The following is a 13,635-nucleotide window of genomic DNA, read 5'->3' as shown; positions in this document are numbered from 1 at the left end:
GCCAGGTGTCAACACTGATTCAAGCATCCAAAAACATTAAGATCATTAAGATCAGCAGAGAGGGCACAGAAAAACTCACCTGCCAGGTACAAAGTATGAGAGTTCTTGTTATCCGGGACTTTATCTGACCGCTCACATGGTTGCATTCCCAGGAATTTCACAATATTACCCACTGCCTCTGAGGAAATAAAAATATTGGAGCTGATTTTTTTTTGTTCCTTTAGGTTCCCTATTCCCAGAGAAAGTAGATGTCATTTTCTCCAAGAAACAAAAAGTAAAGTACAGACTTCGCTTGTGGCCACTTCAATAACTCATACAATATGAGTCCTGGAAAAGAGTGAAACCTCAGTGTGAGGTCTTGGAGGCTAGGGTCTCACCATGTTCAGTTGTATTAATTTGGTGGAATCAGCAAGTATTTTAAACATCAATTTGTATCAACATCAAAATCAAAGTTCAATTTTCTCCCCTGTCAAAAACAGTCATTTATTCATTTCTAGGGGGGAGGGGGGATTTTCAAACAGTCTATAATTACTATAAATTTTTAAACAGTCTATTGCTGAGATCTCCACTGTGGTTCCTAGAAATGCTGGTTCTAAAATAATTACTTTTGACCTACTTTTGTAATCATATTAACAGACAATAGAATTCTGAATTATCATTGCAGATTTTTTCATCCTGCCACTGGTACATCTTCTTTTCAGACTGAATAGCATGTATCGGAATTCAAAGATTTCCACTTAAAATGGAATAGGAATGTTTGGTTAATGTTATCCCAAAACCTTAACTTTTTAAAGGCACAGGAATCAAGAGCTGTGCACTAATGTTTTTTGTTTAATTACCTTCCAGTGTTTTAACAGTAGACAATGTGAAAGTCTCTTCTTTTTCAAATTCATCACCGACTTCTTCCCAGGCTGCTCCAAAATTTGGCTTCAAAACTCTTTGGATGTGATCTGCTACGGTTACTTCCAGATCTTCTAGCTAATAAAGACATTTGACAGTAAATTACCCTTGAGCTTCTCAGTGAGCTCTTCAGAAAACTGAGATGATTTTAAAGCAACAATAATTATTTGAAAACATCTATCCTTTGCTGCAAAACTGATAAATTTTAAAGGGCAATAGAACAGTGGTGTCTGCAGAAGCAACAAGAATCATGTTGAGAAGAATAGCACTGCAATGTGAGCCATGCCCATATTCTACAGATACTGTTACATATATGCCCCAAAAGTACAACTTTGCTTTTGTCATTTTGATTTTTTTTTTTACAATCCAGTAATCTCTTCCTTTGGGGTAGAGTTGGGGGGGACTGGATGGAGCTGAGTGTTTACTGGCCAGATACCCTTCCTGATGCCATGTGGAGTTCACAGCAGATATTTTTTTTTATTTGCGCCCTAAGAGAGAAATACCTGCTACTACCTAGGATTGAACTTTCAACCTTCTGAGTGGGAGGTGAACGTCTTCACCACTAGGCCACCATGCCACTCAAGTACATTGTACAAACCTTGTAATTATAATAGACTGATCAGGAAAAGGACAATTGTTGCAATACTGCAGGCTACTTCTGCTGATTGCTGGCTGACTGCAATTTGGCAGTTCGAATCTCACCAGGCTCAAGGAAGACTCCGCTTTCCATCCTTATGATGTCGGTAAAAATGAGGATCCGGATTGTTGGGGGCAATATTGCTGACTCTGTAAACCGCTTAGAGAGGGCTGTAAAGCACTGTGAAGCAGTATATAAGTCTGTTATTGCTATTGTGCATCCAGACCAAAATAGGCTAACTGATAAGTGTTGCTTTTCCACTGACATTTCAGATTGATGAGAGTTCCTTATCACCATTAAGGTGAAACCAATACGACTTGACAGGCACTTTGACTCTGGAAAGCTCCAATCAGCTTACATAAAGCTGGATTTTTCTTAAGTCGTCTATTTTAATTCATCATGGCTTTGCACAGTCCTGCACTTCCATATGCTGGCTGGGAGCAAACCAATACCTGTCTTTCCAATTTAAGAGTTCACAGTGGCAATTCCACTGTACCTAAAACAGACAACAAGAATAAATCTAGCGATCGTCATTGCTCTACACTCAGCTTGTAAGTGACATTTTCTGGAAAACATATAATGACGTATTCTTATCTCAGAGACAAAAAGAGAAAGAAAAACATTAGTTTCACGTGTCGTTTAAGCGACAAGGAATTTCGTTTCTAAAGTATTCTGCTCAAACCCTTATATGCAAAGACAATTGGAACAAGCCATATTATTTATGGCTAGCTTAGAGCACATGACCCTGAGGGAGACATAAGGACCTTCAAAATTATGTCTGCAAAATCAGCTGGCTACTAGCCAAGTCTGTCAGGCAGAGCTCCAGCAGGAACCTCCAGGTCTGACTCGGAGCCATCTGGACACGCTGTGATTTATCCACTTATAAGCTCAGAGTCTTCATTAAGTTCATTCTTTGGCCCAGATAAAACCAACTGGTGTACGCGGTGGAACTATTTCCCGGTGTAAACAATGAAATCATTTATCAGATCATGTTATGGGGCTCCATGGATGAAATAAAATATTTCATCAGAGGCTCACACTTCACAGTATGGTGACACCGAACTGGATATCACTTGACTTGATGACAGTGGAAATAGTTGATATAGCCCGCAGATACTGAAGTTCTGTCTTACCACATATTCATCCTCATAGCCCTCTTCCTCAGTGTCACCAGTGTTTGGATCGCAATCTTTCACAGTGAATTTCATCATGCAGCTGAAAGTGCAAGCCACTGCAAAGAGGACAAAGCAGATGTCACACCACTGTGAACTCTAGAAATAACGGTTCTTCCTCGCTTACCACCTAGGCCAGGGGGGGGGGGGTGTCAAACTCAAGGCCCGGGGAACAGATCCAGCCTGCGGGGTACTTAGACCTGGCCCACAGGGATGCCCTGGAAACAGTGAAGGAGCAGTCCACGGTGCTTCTGCCACGGCCTCCTACAATCTTCTGCCAGTAAAAAGGGAGCTTGGGAGGGCCGCACACGGAGGGTTGCAGGAGGCCATTGCATCGAAAACAGAGCCCGGGAGCCTGTTTTCGCTGGCAGAGCCCTCGGGCCACCAGAAGCAACCCCGACACAAGTGACATCAAACTGGTCATTCCCAAGTGACATTGAGCTGGCCATGCCCCCCTCCCCCCTCCCGAGGTCAAACACAACCCTGACAACCCTCAATGAAACAGAGTTTGAAACCTCTGACCTAGGCCTATTCAGTTCCCATTTATTAAAAAAAATATGCAGTGATCGTTGCTTGTAAAATTATCTATGTTTTCTACGGACACATACTGTTCAAATAACTCTTTTTGAGTTTATTGAAAGGTGTGTAAAAAAATTCAGCAATCTCATTTAGAGCGAGTTAGCTTTTTAGAAAGATTAACCCTTGGTTTTTGAAATTAGTTTTTAAAAATCCAACATTTACATTGGACCTCTAGAAATAGATCTAGCTATGGCTACACCCGCCCTTAGGGTGTAGGAGCGGGTAAATTAAGAGAAAAGATAAACTATTGTTACCTGCTGTGGGATCCTCTTCAGGCAAAGCAATCAACGTGTAACAAGTACCAGGCTGATTGTAGAGCAAGCTTTTGGCAGGTATATAAGCAATGACCTCATATCCCTCCGTTGGCTCCATCTGCACGGTGACATTTTCCAGAATCTGATCATTCAGCGTATTTGTGCAGTCAAACTATCAGAAAAAATGAAAGCACATCAGAGGATAAAACAAGACTTCTGGCATTAGAAAACTGAGGGTTAATTCTTTTAAAAAAGAAACAAGCAAGAAATAACCATTCTTAAACAGATCCCAAAGAAAGTAAGAGATAACAGAAGGAAATATTCCTTCTTAGCAAAAAAATTATACAATAATGGGGTTTGGTTCAGGTGGCTCCATCAAGAAGGCATGCTGATTTTCTGGGAGGGCAGTAGAATTAGAATCAACACAATAGTGGAAGCAGAGGCTTTCACTAAAAAACACAGTGGTCTCTTAGGTGACATGGGGGATGTTACACAAGAAACAAAGGAGGGAGGGGCTGAGGCTCTGCCAGTGGACCGGGGGGGGGGGGGGGATGCGACAACTAGAAGACTCAGATCACAAAAGTGATTTGAAACATTATTGCAATTGTTGTTACAATGTATCTTTATGGAAGTGATTCAAAACAAATGATTGAAAGATACTGATGATTTTGTGTTAAACTCAAAACTGCTAATACCTATGTAAATGTTGATATTTTTCTATTTTCGTTTGTAAAAGTTGTAAGACCTGGGGGGGGCTTCTCCCCCCCCTGCAGGATGTAGCTGTCAAAATGTTTTATAACCATACAACCCCTTTTCCTTGTAAAACTTTTAAAACCAATAAAAATTTGAACAAGAAAAAAAAAGAAACAAGCAATGTTTGCCTATAATACTGTACAGGTAGTCCTCAATTTACAACAGTTCACTTAGTGACTGTCTGAAATTACAATGGCATTGAAAAAAGTGACTCATGACTGTCTTTCACGCTTATAACCATTAAAGCATCCCCATAGTCATGTGATCAAAATTCAGACTCTTGGCAACTGACTCATATTGATGATGTTTGCACTGTCCCAGGGTCATGGGATCGACTTTCACGACTTTCTGACAAGCAAAGTCAATGGGGAGGCCAGACAACTGTGTCATTAATTTAACAATGGCAGGGATTCACTTAATAAACGTGGCAAGAAAGTTTCTTAAATGAGGCAAAATTCATTTAACAAATGTCTCACTTAGCATCATAAATTTTGGGATCAATTGTGGTCGTAAGTCGAGGACTACCTGTATGTAGTCTGTGCAACTTCCAAAATTATCTTTTAAGGCATTAAATATATTCAGCTAAAAATCTTTCTAGGAGGCGAAGATGCATTTCTTCAGTGTAACTAATAACTGTAAGCATTCAATCTGCAGTATATTCATTTCTAAGTGAACAAATGTCCCAGTGAAGTTTAATAGTATTTTCAGAATGATGTCGTCTTGGCCTGTTATGCTTATTACAATTAATATAATTTCAGACTCTCTATATTTATTAGCTGAACTGAAGGGCACATCTCCTCGGGTCTATCTACATTGGAACAATGCTAAAATTTTTAGTCTCTTTGGTAGAAACACTGCTGTGGAAGAAATTCCACTTATTGAAGCCTCTGAGTATCACAGAGCCAAAAAAGAATTTCTGCTTATCAACTGATTTAATACTCTAGTCACAGTTTTAATCTATCAAGCTAAAGGAGATCTTCAGCCGCTAGAAAGCGTAACGCTGAAGAGTGAATATGATCTGAGAATTCATACAACATTGTTTAGTCCCTTTGCTTCAGGACAGCAACGAAGATAGATCGCCTTTGTTTCCATTTTTATTTAACTTTACTCCCTTTTGTTAAAATCTGGTTTAACAACCTGCATTCAGAGGTAAACAGGATCTGAGGAAATAAACCAGTGTTTAAAAATATGATTGGTTTTTCCTAACCCTACCCTTTCATTGAATGATTCAAGTAACCTCATTTGGATGGAAACAAAACAGAATTGTTTTCAATCTTTCTTTTAGAGCTGCACTGGAGAATTACTGTGAACCTCAGTTTTATTCCTATAACATTAGCTGGTTGTACCAATGTTACAATCAGGTAATACAAAAGTGCAACAAAATGCACAAAGTGTAGCTAAAGAAATAATTATTTATTGATATACCAATATGGTATAATATACGCATCTATATTCTAGCATATCAGTGAGATTAATTGTGCGAGTGCTTTTTTTCAACACTACCTACCTGGAATACCATGTGTTTGGAGAATGTGTGCTTTGTACAATAGATCACATATTCTGTTTCTAATTCCGTAAGTGCCTCTGGCTCAGGAGAGGACTTGAACAGTGGGCCAAGACCCTGGAACTCTGGAATAGCAGCCAATTGCTCTAAAAGAGAGCAAAAACAAAAACAAAACACCATATACAGGTTTCTGTTTAATATAATGACCATATTTCTATAGAGATAAGTGTAAAAGGAGAAAGTTTTCAGATTACATCTGGTAGGTTCAATGTCGAAAGACTTTTTCATATGAATAAACAGTAACTTTTTAAAAAAATACAGCAATCCCAAGAATGTATGCTGAGTGAGGATCTATCTCCAATACGAGTCGGCTTTTCTAAGTCAATTCGTTCTGTGCTAATGTCATTACTGCATTATATACTTTTGAGGTAGTACTTTGTGTTACTCTGAATATAGTTATTAAAAATTGAAGGTTTAGATTTGACTCTGATTCTTGTTTGAATTATTTCTGGCTTACGGCAATTATCTGGACAGCTCCCTTTTTCATAAGTGGTTTACCCTTGCCTTCTTTCCAAGGTGAGAAAAAATGACTGTCCCAAAGTCATTCAGTTGGCTTCATTCTAAAAGGCAGGATTAGAATTTAAAATTTCTCAATTTCTAATCTGCTGTCTTAACCAAACTAGTTCTCCTATTGTTGGAAATTAGTAATATGGGGGGAAAAATCATGGACTGAAATTTATATTAAATATAGAAGTTCTTAACCAGAAGTATAGCTGGAAGATCCTCATTTTAGAAACTTTTATAAAGGAAATAAGATTCCAGAAATCAAAAAGGTTGAATGGAGAACAAAATAACATCTTGCATTATACTTCATTTTATACAACAACCAGTGGAAACAAACCTTGGAATATATCTTGTCGGGTTGTTGCTATTTTCTCTAACTGCTTCACTGTAGAGGTGGGGGTGTTTTCTGTGGAAGGGCAAAAAAAACACAGTTAGAGTGTAAAAATGCAGAAAACAGGACTGAAAGGTATGCTGTGGTAATTCAAAAGGGATGCAAATCCTCCCGCAACAAAGAGTTTGTTTTTGCAGGCCGCTGAGGGGGAAAAAATGGTGAGTGGCAAGAGGAATGGGAGATAATTGGAACTGGCAGCAGGTCTGTAACAATAATAATGCAAAAGATTAATGATAAAATGTAAATCGGTTGGCAATGGAAGGGGAGATGAAGTACTCTTAGATGCCCAATACAATGAAAGACAAACACTTCACAAATTCACAGATGTAACTACCAAAATTTCCCCTCTCAAATCAAACCCAAAACATGCTAGACCAGGAAAATGGCTTTCCTTTCTAAGATAAGAGCCGTGGTGGCGCAGTGGTTAGAACGCAGTACTGCAGGCCAACTCATTGCTCACTTCAGGAGCTCGATTCTGAGCGGCTCAAGGTTGACTCAGCCTTCCATCCTTCTGAGGTTGGTAAAATGAGGACCCAGATTGTTGGGGGCAAGATGCAGACTCTTTAAAGCCACTTAGAGAGGGCTGTAAAGGGGGCACTGTGAAGCAGTATATACCGTAAATCCAGTGTTATTAGTATTGCTTTCTCTTACCTGCTCTTTGTTCCATGATGGGGGCAGTTGCCAAGGGAACGGACTTGAGGTCAAAGGGTTTTTCAGAGGGGTCCAGAGTATATTGATGCAGAGCCCTCTCTAGGCCAGGGATAGATACTGTCAATCCTGGAAAAGAAAAGTGTTGAACTGCAAGAAACTAGACAGGTCTTTGCCAATTTCTAAATCAGAGTAGAGGCAATTATCTTCTTCTCTATTTCCATATGGTTCCTTCTATTGAAAGAGCTTGGGTTTTTACCAGTTGAAATGCCCCCCCCCCCTCCCCAGAGCTTCATTTCTTGTGTCTATTTCCAAATGTAGTGACATCTATTTATTTAGCCTAATGAATGTGTGTGTTTGAAGCATATCCTCAAAAGATTACTTCTGGAAACCTCTAATCCCTAGAGGAGAAGCAACATCTGGTATACATCTGTTTCCATTTAAGGCTCAAACCCAGGGGACAAGGGGGCTCTGCCATGCATCAAAGTAGAGTCTGCTCAGACAGCAAATGTTACTACCACAGAGGAGCAGAGCTGGAAATTAGGGTGCCCGCCTCCTTTGCTCTTCATGCCATGTTAGCCATGTCTGTTAACCGACAGGCATTGAAAAAGGACCATCAATGCCATCAATCAAAGGAAGACTGCCAGCCAGCAGGCGTTTGAATCCTGAATGTTGCCCTAAACCAAAACGTATCAGCTACAGGGATAGGAAATCATGCTTTCACTCTGGCCTTGTTCATTTTTCAGCCCTCAAGAAGAAATGGATTGCTGTGTCTTAAATGCGTAAATAAAGAACTGAGGTCGCTCAACGGTGGCAATGAACCACATAAATTATGAAGTGAAGGCATTCACCCTGCTCAATGACCGCTCAGCATACAGACCAGCAAAGACATCAGAGATGAGAACGATGGTCACACAAGTGAATGCTTATCTCAGCCAACTCAAACAAAACAACTGTATAATGGAGAAGGAATGGTGGAAAATAAGAGGAATAGACGCTGCCCCAGTGAGATTTTGCGGACTTCTCAAAATACACAAAATAGGAATCCCTGTCAGACCTATTGTATAGCGCTACAACCCTATCTATAACCTGGCTAAATGGCTGTCAAAACACTTGAGCTTCTGAAAAATAAACAGCCAAATCAACAGAGGTGATTTAAGGCTTGTCCTCATCTCTGACACAATGATGTTGGGATGACGAGAAGACTGTCAGGGGGGAAAAAAAACACCCTGGAGAAGTCTGAGATCAATGGACCGGGCTGATTCCCTTCAGCATATCTTTTGAGATATTAAGAAAAGAAATAAAAGTCTTTAAGAAGTATATTCTAATTAATAAACAAACTTTAATAATAAAATAAAATAGAAAATAACTAATTGGTTACATTTTGATAATAAAAGCTCCGGTTGCCAGCTCCCTGGCAATCGGACAAAGAACAAAGGAATGAGTTCTGGAATGTGTGACGCATGTGCAATAAAATCACTTTCAGATAAGAACTTTTATGACCTGCGCAATAACTCTTTCTTAGTTTAACTCTTGAATGTCAGTTCATGCCTAGCAAACTTTTTAACATCGTGACAAAGACATTATTACTTACTAGTGGGGATATGGCCTAATACAAAGGTCATGCAACTTGAAAAGTATTCAAGGCAATAAATAAAAAGAAAGTTATGAGTAAAAATCTTTGCATCATTCCGGGATTTGGATAGAGGAAAATATCTTTCTTTCTAGTCTGAATGCAATTTATAACTTTATGAAGTCTGAGCAAACTACATCAGACTGCTTTTAGCTCTTAAGCAATTTAAGATTTCTATTTTCAAAAATAGAAGCTTAAAGTTTTACAGCCTCCACCATGCCGAAATATCGTGATTTTCAAATTTTTACTGAGATGAATGTTGTAAATGACTTGAGGTCATTTAACAATTTTCAACATTTACGTGTTTTATCATGTGTAAAGGTCCATCAACATGAGTGACTTAATTTTTTTTTAAAAAAAGCAATGAATAATGAACTTAGGATACCGTTCAGAATGTAGCCAGCGTTGAGGGCCTTTTGCTTCTGCTCCAATACGCTTAAGTAGAAAGTAGCCCTGTCTCTGACTTCGTTGTCGTCATCCATCACACACCTGAAGTTTTTTTTTAAAAGAGGGTTCTGCTTAATTGGAGGAATGTATATTTTCTTAGACACCCCCCCCCCCCATCTAGAACATTAAATCAGTGTAACCAATCAGGAAACATAACATGACACATTACCACAACAGGATACAAATGTGTGCAAATAATGTTGTTTTCTTACATAAAAGTGGGACAAGATAGTTTGTACCTGCAATGGAAGGAAGCTAGGGGCTTGCAAGCTCCAGCTAATTCGCACCTGCTAGAGCTGCCCTGATCTCCCTTGGGTGGATGAGTGATTGTGGAGGTGCTGTGGCTGCCATAACTTTGAAACTAGGTCATAAGCAGCATCTGGGGAGTTTGTGGTAACTTTGAACAGTCAGTATGTGACTGGTTAAAGGTTGAGGACTTATAGGCTTGCATTAACATTTTTTAGAAAGTATAATCAGATCCCAGTCATTGGCCATGTAAGAAAATTGGAAAATGGCTCAAAAATATGCTCAATATGCCCTGGTGATACAGAATCTAATCATCCTTAGAGATTTATTGTCGCTTCGGCACAGACTAAATTTTCACTTACATTTTTATATGGCATTTTACGTTTTCCAAATTTGCCATGTGGGCAAGCTGCTATTCTTAAAGCTCACCTTTTCAGTAACACTAGGATGCTTGGTAGCATTTCCTCATTCTGAGCCCCAAATTTAGCCAGAGCACTCACTGCACCTGCAAACCAGTGAAAAAAGGTAGGAGGAGTGATTAACTGGAAAAGACAAGGAAGACAAGGAAGATGTTTGTCATTTATTTAGCTATTTGTATATAATGTTACTGCAGCCAAATATGATTAGGAAAACGTTATTAAAACAGTTCCAAGGTTAAATGGATTTGAGTACTTATCTAAAGCTAACAGGTAGAGTTCTTTAAAGTATTTGAATATGTCCTAGTTTCCTGATTCCCATTTAGCTCAATTAGCAATTCTCCCAACCCATTCAACTATTTTCTACGTGTAGATGAAATTCAGAAGAAATTAAGTAAAATGTGTTTATTTCAAAATGTTCTCTATCATCTGGTGATAAAAGAGTTCAACTGCTACAACAAATCCAAAGGAGAAAAGCTGGGCCTCTAATATCCAGTCAAATATCCAGTTTCAGAATCTCCCAAGCAGGACTGTAAAAGATCCTTGCTTGGGGACACCAGAAAGCTGCTACCAGTTAGAAATGATGATGGTGAAAAACAGACCAAGAACCCACCTAAGTTTCCAAAATTCTTATGGCATGTTTTTGTTCTAGTGCACATACCTGCCCTGACTTCTTCATGTTCCAAGACGACTCTGTTGTAAATGAAACGAATATATTTTGAAGGATTGTTGGTCTTTGGCCCTTCCTGGCCCAGCAAGTGGAGAATTCGGGTGGCCAGGACAGTGAATTCACAATCCTCAATGAACTCGCATAGGTGAGAGAGGCCGGTTTCCTTGCTTTCAACATTTTCTTCTATGATACTGATGATACATTCAACAATGGCTCGTTTGTAATCAAAGCCACCCTAAGTAGATAAGGAGAATGGATCAGAATGACAGATTAGGCTTGCCTTCCTCACATGCTAGCTCATTATTTTATAAAGAATACACATCTAGGCAAGCCAAGACTAAAACCTGTATGATCTCAATTTCTAGGCTGTTTTTCTTATGACTTGGTCTTATGATAAAAGGGTACTGCAAGAATTACATAGAAGACATCTGATCAAGCTACCCAAGATACTGTGGATCAATTTGTATTGGAAGAATTTACACTTCTGTCCTACTTTTCTAGAAAGAGCTCCACTATGTGAACTCTTTTGTATGCAAATGACTGGCGAAAAGTAAAAAAAAAAATCTAACTATGCTGCATAGTCCCAGAAAACTGGCCTGTTAGTACACAAAATTAAAGTTCCTAACAAATATTGGTTGCTAATTTTTAATTCAGGTTTAATCACTGTATTTTTCTTTGAACAATCTTTGAACAATTTTGTCCATTTCTTACTCCACTCTGCTTCATGTCTTTGTAAATAGGCACCAATTTATTCTTTTTCTACAGCCTGGGGAACTGGCCTTCAGCATGCAGAGATATGCTTATCCATTTCTTAGGAAATGAAAGGAAATTTCTGGAAATGAGGCTAACACTTCTGCTATAGGCACAATCCTATATGGATAAATATTTGTGTGTTCAGGCTGAGATCATCAATTATTACTTATCAGAGGATCACTGGCAGCCTATCTGCCTATGAAATATATAGTAATGCAGAGTTGGTCTAGCCACCGGGATCCTACAATATTGGAGGCACAGATACCCTGATTTGTCAAAGTCACCAACAACATTGACTGAAGGAGACTGGGTCCTATTTTTGCTATAACCTTTTGAAATTGAAAACTGCTCTGTTACAAGTTCTCTTTAAATTTCAAAGCAAGCAAACAAGGAAGGAAAAACTCTTTTGTTTTTCTGCACAGCAAAGAGTCAACAATAATGACAACATCTCAAGCAGCCAAGCTTACCTCCTCACGTAGCATTGTGAAGAGGAAACTCATAAGGACCGCATGCTTGCGTGGATATTTTTGACAGAGGGCACTGATAGCCTGAACCACCACAACCTAGATGAAATCGGGGAGTTAAACAAGCACCATGAACAACTAGAATGATCCCCATCAGCCAATCCATCCCACAACATGAAACACGATGAAGGCCTAACACAAATAAGGTTCCATGCCTTGAACTCGTCCGAGATTTCAGACATGAATGAGGAGATCTGTTTCATGAGACGGTCAATGCTACTCTCACTGCCCGTTTTCAATAGAGTTGTGATGGCCAAGGTAGCAATGCTGCGATTGGAGTCGGTCACGAGATTCTCCAAGTCAAGGTTACAGGCAGTCACAGCAGACGGGTGCTTCATGGCAACCTAATAAAGAGAAAACAAAGTAGAATTCACCTCATGCAAATCAGGTGACCTTTACAGCATTGCTATAAAATTAAATGTACATAAATCGCCACAAGAGATGCCTAGAGAGCAGATGGAGATCATCACGCTCTGAATCTGACCAAACTCAGGTAAGAGCCCATTTACGGACTTACCTTGTGGCGTTAAGAGTGGCCAAGCGTCAGTATTGTGCCACTCTTATTGCGTCCGCAGATAACCGCCCTGCCACCCTGTTTGGGGTGACCCGCTCCCTCCTCCAACAGAGGCTGCGGGAAGCTCCTCTGCAGGGCAGAGCAGAGGAATTTGGGGAGTATCTGCAGGACAAAATCGCTCAGATTCGAAGCGAGTTGGTCCCTACTAGTGGTCTGGAAGGGACGTCGGAGTCGGGTCGTGAGGTCCCATTCTGGGAGGAGTTTGACTCTGTTGCTTCCGAAGATATGGACAGGTTGCGTAGGCGACTGAGAGCCACCACATGTTTATTGGACCCGTGTCCCTCCTGGCTTGTACTGGCATCCTGGGAGGTCACACGAGGCTGGCTCCAGGAATTAGTCAACGCTTCCTTGAGTGAAGGGTTTCTGCTGGCCGCCCTGAAAGAGGCGGTGGTGAGGCCCCTCCTCAAGAAGCCTTCCCTGGACCCAGCTCTGTTAGCCAACTACCGTCCCGTCTCCAACCTTTGCTTCCTGGCGAAGGTTGTAGAGAGTGTGGTGGCACAACAGTTTCCGCGCCACTTGGAGGAAAATGATTATCTGGACCGGCGCCAGTCCAGTTTCCGGCCCGGCCACAGCACGGAGACGGCATTGGTCGCGTTGGTGGATGATCTCTGGAGGGCCAGAGATGGGGGTTGCTCCTCCATCCTGGTCCTATTAGATCTCTCGGCGGCTTTCAATACCATCGACCATGGTATACTATTGCATCGATTGGAGGGGTTGGGGGTGAGGGGCACCGTTTTGCGGTAGTTCTCCTCCTACCTCTCTGGCCGAGTGCAATTTGTATTGGCAGGGGGGCAGAGGTCGACCTCGAGGCCGCTCTCTTGTGGGGTGCCACAAGGGTCGGTCCTCTCACCTCTCCTGTTCAATACATATATGAAGCCGCTGGCAGAGATCATTCGTGGGTTTGGGGTAGACTACCATCTGTACGCGGATGATACCCAGCTGTACATTTCTACCCCAAACCACCCCAACG

The 13,635-nt window shown here is 40.6% G+C and overlaps 1 protein-coding gene across 1 annotated transcript in view; it reads right to left on the bottom strand.

The window, feature by feature from the left end:
- COPG1 (COPI coat complex subunit gamma 1) overlaps nt 1–13,635 on the bottom strand; it is a 28,234-nt gene that overhangs the window by 3,945 nt on the left and 10,654 nt on the right. The window contains exons 12-23 of the mRNA XM_081935209.1: nt 12,247–12,435; nt 12,035–12,130; nt 10,806–11,049; nt 10,158–10,233; nt 9,421–9,524; nt 7,406–7,531; nt 6,701–6,769; nt 5,803–5,945; nt 3,543–3,714; nt 2,671–2,768; nt 840–978; nt 80–178 (exon numbers count right to left, since the gene is read on the bottom strand). Coding sequence (XP_081791335.1) covers nt 80–178; nt 840–978; nt 2,671–2,768; nt 3,543–3,714; nt 5,803–5,945; nt 6,701–6,769; nt 7,406–7,531; nt 9,421–9,524; nt 10,158–10,233; nt 10,806–11,049; nt 12,035–12,130; nt 12,247–12,435 — 1,555 coding nt within the window. The remainder of the gene's footprint in view (nt 1–79; nt 179–839; nt 979–2,670; nt 2,769–3,542; nt 3,715–5,802; nt 5,946–6,700; nt 6,770–7,405; nt 7,532–9,420; nt 9,525–10,157; nt 10,234–10,805; nt 11,050–12,034; nt 12,131–12,246; nt 12,436–13,635) is intronic.

Source organism: Natrix helvetica, assembly GCF_964273705.1.
Source record: "Natrix helvetica genome assembly, chromosome: 1".
In the NCBI taxonomy this organism is placed as follows: domain Eukaryota; kingdom Metazoa; phylum Chordata; class Lepidosauria; order Squamata; family Natricidae; genus Natrix; species Natrix helvetica.
This window is presented reverse-complemented; position numbering and strand designations above follow the sequence as displayed.